The sequence below is a fragment of the Pyxicephalus adspersus genome, unplaced genomic scaffold, assembly GCF_032062135.1.
Source record: "Pyxicephalus adspersus unplaced genomic scaffold, UCB_Pads_2.0 Sca519, whole genome shotgun sequence".
NCBI classification, from domain to species: domain Eukaryota; kingdom Metazoa; phylum Chordata; class Amphibia; order Anura; family Pyxicephalidae; genus Pyxicephalus; species Pyxicephalus adspersus.
The window spans coordinates 1-5,608 of record NW_027317526.1 but is presented as its reverse complement, the minus strand read 5'-3'; the positions used below and the strand labels follow the sequence as shown (position 1 = coordinate 5,608).

General features: G+C 40.0%; 1 protein-coding gene across 1 annotated transcript; it reads left to right on the top strand.

Annotated features, from left to right (window-relative positions):
- Window positions 1-1,968: 1,968 nt before the first annotated feature.
- CCNQ (cyclin Q) lies at window positions 1,969-5,264 on the top strand (the record flags this gene model as incomplete). Its single annotated transcript, XM_072397948.1, is given in 3 exon segments — window positions 1,969-2,101; window positions 3,662-3,889; window positions 4,879-5,264. Coding segments are annotated over 3 exon segments (481 nt in total), but the record flags the coding sequence as incomplete, so codon positions are not given.
- Window positions 5,265-5,608: the final 344 nt, after the last annotated feature.

Sequence of the window (5,608 nt, the reverse complement as noted above, 5' to 3'; positions counted from 1 at the left end):
CGTGGTTCTGCTCTAAGAACACCTTAAAGGAAAGTCAGATGTGAAAAGAAGGTGTTCTTGGAATTATGGATTTAGCCCCTGGACTTGCTTAGTTCCTTTCTAGCAAAACGTTATAGAGGAAACATCAAAGCTTTTCAATGAAGGAGGTTGGTTTTGAATAAAGGGGAAGTAAAGTCCCACCTTAAAAAATACAATCAGGCCAGTGGTTATTGCAGAAAGGGACAGGCAATGTCTGCAAAACCTATTCTTATCTGCCTGATTGATACCCAGCAATCCCGGCATCCCATGTGCCTGCTGGGAATGAAAAAGCACAAGGGAAGTATGTCATCCTGGCATGGCCATGATGTAGCACAAGTTTAGTTTCGCAATAAGTGTTGGTCCAAGGCTTTGTATGTGCATTCCAATAATGCATTGGACCTAATTCTTTTTTTAAGCTGTTGAGGTTCTTTCTCCTATACATAAACAAGTTCTGATTCTCTTGATGACTTTTACATTTACATTTCAGGGTTTCATGGTCTGTCTAGAGCAGTTTCTCAACTAGGGTTCCTCCTAAGGTTGTTAAGGGGTTCCTTGAGCGACAAGAAATTTGTGACTCTCAAGAAAAATTTAGGTGACACCAATGATCTTTTTGCTATCTGTAAGGGTGGCATTCTTCCCACTGCAATGTAAGGGTAATTCTTCCAACTGACAATCAAACTAATATACTGTGATCTTTGGATTTAGTAATTGTAGTCAGGTTCCTCGAAGACCTGAATGTTATTTCATAGTTCCCCTATGTAAAAAGGTTGAGAAAGGCTGGCCCAGAATTATCCTAGATACAGTAATTCAAGGCTGGGGAGCCCATATAAACCCAAGCTTTAGTGCAATGATGTCCTGAGTTGCTATCATTTTATTTGTTGAATTGTTTGGAAGCGTTGCTACTCTCATCACTATTGACAGTCTGACCTGAACCTTTATGGAATTAGAGGTGGCCTGTTGTTGAATCTGACTTTGGAGGCATTTTTTGGTCAATGACATGATCTCATTGATTTAAGTGACCCATGTTCAGGGCAAAATTCATGTTTAGCAGACTTTCTATAACATAAACAAAAGCAGTGTCTCAACTGTATGGTTTTTAATGGGATCACTATTATATGGAAAGCACCTTGACGGGACTTTTTCATTAATAAAGAGATCATTACGTTGCATCATTGTTCTGAATCCCAGAAACACTCATGTGAGGTCAGGCTCCTTAATGCAAAGAAGAACATTCAGTCTGCCATATGCATTTCCCACCACTTTCTCCTGGGTGGCAAAATAAAGTTCTGGGTATGATTGGCAGGAAATTCTTTACCAGGACCCAGTCTTCAGCCACACATGCATTTGTCTACATGTTAAGGTCTGGACCCCTAAAAATTAACCTGAAATTGTGAGGCCTTTTCAGTAGTTTTTTTCATTTAAATATGCTTTGGATTCACTGGTTTGGCATAAAGACATTAGACCCCATTCAGACCCTTGGTGCCAAACCTCACATTTGGCAACTGGTTCTGTGCATCCAGCAGAGAGAAACCTCAATGCAGGCAACAAGATTTGCAACCTTCTGTGCAAATCTGTGATATGATATGATATCTGATATGTGCTGCTGCGGCACTGCGATCTGCGGCAGCAGCACATATCACAACCATATGGCTAAAAGTAAGATGTCACTTTTAGAAACTGCACTGCAATCTGTCACAGCATCTGTGTGCAGCAAGGTATAACTAAAAGGGTCCAAACCTCTCTTATTCACTTGAATAGGGGAGATTAGGGCCATGGTTGAGCCTGCAGAGTGCAGTAGCTCACTGGCTTATGAAATGGCCCAAAAGAATAGTTGTACAGCTTGCATATGTAATGAATAAATGTAATTGTTGTAAAACGTTTTCTTTTTTTGTATAATCATGTAGAATGACTTGCAGAACATTTTAAGTGCCCTTTCTTTCTGTCTCACAGGTATCTGAACCCAGAGAGTGATCCACTGGAAGTAGACACCAAGTTCTGGGAGCTACGGGACAGCATTGTTCAGTGTGAATTACTGGTGCTGAGGCTGCTACAGTTTCGGGTCTCCTTTAACCATCCGCACAAAGTGAGTGGCTTGGAACATCATGTTTTGTTCAGTGACACAATAAAAGCGTGACTTGGCATGTCTGCATGTGTAACAATAACACTATGACTACCCATCATTAAGTAAATGGGTACAGATTGTTCAAGAATACACACAGAGGAATGTTTTTCTCTGTCGTGTTTCACTCTCAGTATGAGGTTTAAAGTCATCCTTTACAACTCATCCCAGGCCTGAGTATTATCACATAAGGCAATGTTCAAGGTCCTCACTTATGAATAAGAAGTGGCCATTGTCCAGTATTTACTTCTGCTGCTGCCTCATTTCTCTGACAGTAAGTGCAGGTATCTGGTACTTCCATATATTGGGGAATGTGCCCTACCTTTCTCCCTATGCTGCTGGTTGTTTGAGCTGCCATTTACCAGGCCTGAGCATTGTCAGAGGGGGGCAACGTGTGTAGTGCCTTACAGGGGGTAATTACAGCATGCTTTAAGTCTTTCTTGTAACTTTAAAGTAAAATTGCTGCATGTGGCTGCTTTTTGACTTGGCATGGCCCACTGGTTACATCCTGGAAAAAGGTTCAAGTAATCAAAAGTTAAAATAAATGCCTCCCCAATAGATAGAGAAGTAAAGTTTTATCCAAAAATGCAATAAGGCCAATGCATAATGGTGGTAGGACTGCACCCACTTCTTCATTTAACATCAAGATCATGAGTTGGGCAGGTCTAACCACTGGTGGTTAAAGAGACTGAACTGTTTAGTCCCTGAAACAATTTTGCATATTGTGATCTTTCGATAAAACTCTACGGACTCTGTCTTTTAGTTTGACTATTTTAATGTAATGATTGTTATTGTAAATGATTGTTATTTTTCATTAGATGCACCCTCCAATTATCACAGATACCTGTGTTCATCCTGTCATCCATCCTTACCCAGTAATAAAATCTATATAGCTGATGTGTCACCGGGTTTCATGCATTGCCATATTCTAGGAGCCACTGCTTTTTTCTTTAACACCAACTGAAGCATAAGTAGCAAGTTGCACTGCCAAGCATTACATCACCAGAAGCTGCAGCCACCATTGCAATAGTATGACAAGCTTGTGAAATCTTGCTGCAAAGTATTATGCAAACTTAGATTACTGGTGAGTTGGTTTCACGGGCTGAAATGGCATTAACATAGAAATTAAAAAGAGAAGTATTGCTTATGTGAGGTTTGCTAGGCACTCCTGTGTCTACAGCCTTTTAGTTGTATTTGTGCAGTTTAAATTACTCTACTATTGATGGAGGTTTTGTAGTGATGAAGCCCTGCATCTACCAATATGGCTGTCTCTACATAGTGACAGTGCAAAAAAAAAAAATCATTGTAAGTAATGGGAAAAGATAGGCTACAGGAAGAACACTGGCACTAGCAACAACTAGTCATTTGTTATCAGCCTGCCTTTTTGGGCACAGCTTCAAGAGTTCTCTTTAACAGTATAGTTGTTAGATTTTATTTGCTCCTCAAAATATTTTTTTACCTAATTAAATTGAGCTAAACATATAATGTAAATAGTCAATAATGTCCTCTTTATTTCATTTTTAGTATTTGCTTCATTACCTTGTTTCTATAAAGAACTGGATGAATCGGCACATCTGGGAGCGCAACCCCATTTCTACAGTTTCTTGGGCTCTCCTCAGGGATAGCTACCTTGGAGACATTTGTCTACGCTTTGAGGCCCAGCATATTGCTGTAGCTGTGTTATACTTTGCCCTGCAGTCCTATGGGGTGGAAGTCCCAGGCAATGAGAATGCAGAAAAAGAGTGGTGGAAGGTAAGGGTGCCTGAATTCACGATTAATGTATACCAGTGGCTTACCAGGGCAGTGTCATGGTGTGCTAAAATGGCTGGCAGACAGGGCAGTGTCACGGTCTACTAGCATGGCTGGCAGACAGGGCAGTGTCATGGTCTACTGGCATGGCTGGCAGACAGGGCAGTGTCAGGGTGTACCGACATGGAGGGAAGACAGGGCAATGTCATGGTGTACTGGCATGGCTGGCAGACACAGTTAAGGTTAGGCTGCCCTGGACTAATATGCAAACTTCAGTTAAAAATACCTACACGATAAATGTGTCATGGCAACATACCCAGAGCTATTTTGGTATGTTGACCAAAAAAAAAAAAAAAAAGTTTTTTTTAAAGATGTTTAGCTGTTCTATAAAACCACATTGCTAAAAAAATATTTTGCTTTTTTACCATTTAATCCCTTTTACTGTTTTTTACTTTTCACAACTTCTTTCCACACCTTATTTAATGTCAAAAGTCAGGCATATTCTACCCAAAACTGGGAAAGAATGTTTCTTGCATTATTGGACATTGGGAAGAATGTCACCCTTACGGATAGCCAAAAAGATCATTGGTATCAGAGTGACCTGAGAAGCACAAACTGCTCATTGCTCAAGGAACCCCTTGCAACATCTGAAGGAACCCTAATTGAGGAACCCTTGTGTAAGGTGTCCCCACTGCATCTCCTTCAAACCAAATAGCCATAGGCATTAGCTTATAGCTCTTTTTGCGATCCAGCAGAATCCAGATTGCTGAGCAAAGTTGGGGAACAACTGTACAGACGCTTAGGCAGCAAAAGTCAAAGTGCAGGAGCGAGGACTAACACTAAGCCATGTGATTATCCCATAGGCGGAATGAGCAGTTAACCTTTGTAGTGCAGAGGGGTTCTCATTGTAAGGTTTTTTTCTCTGAATTCAGTTTTAACCACACATGTTCAGAAACCTCAGTTTATGATTTTATTTACTTTTTTGACTGCAGGTTTTTTGTGAAGATATCACAAAAACGACCATCGACAACATCATATCTGAGCTGCTAAAAATTTACACCTTGGACGCTGAAATACCTTGGCTACTTCAACTGAATCCAACAACGACCTGATATGATATGATCATTTTTGTATATCATCTGATATTTTATATGCAGCTTCTTTTTTCATTATTTCCTGTGGAGGCCAACCTTGGATTCATTGGATATAACCCAAACGATCCGTACCAACTCCTCTAATTTGACATTTTAGCTGTTGTCCTGTGATGTTATTCAAAATCGTGTACTGGGTGGCGTTTTATTTTTTATTTGAATGCCATTTAAAAAGATTTTCCATTTTATTGTATCGCCTATATGGTTTCCTAAAACTGTTGAATCATTCCAATGTCACTGCCAACCATGCCTATCTTGGGGGATCAATATTACTACTATTGTCGATTTTCATAGCACCATCATCTTCTGTGGCTTTGTACAATACATTGTACAGGCAACAACAACAACAACAATGTGAAGAAGGATACAAGAAGGATACAGATAAAGTCCAAATAAGCAAGTAACCTTGTATATAAAAAGAGTATATATTTATGTGTGTGTGTGTGTGTGTGTGTGTGTGTGTGTGTGTGTGTGTATAGTCAATGTAAAAGCAATGAGGGGATAGAGCTAAAGCCCTGCTGACCTTAGGATTTGTACATAGAGAGGAAGCAAGGATGAATACACATAACAG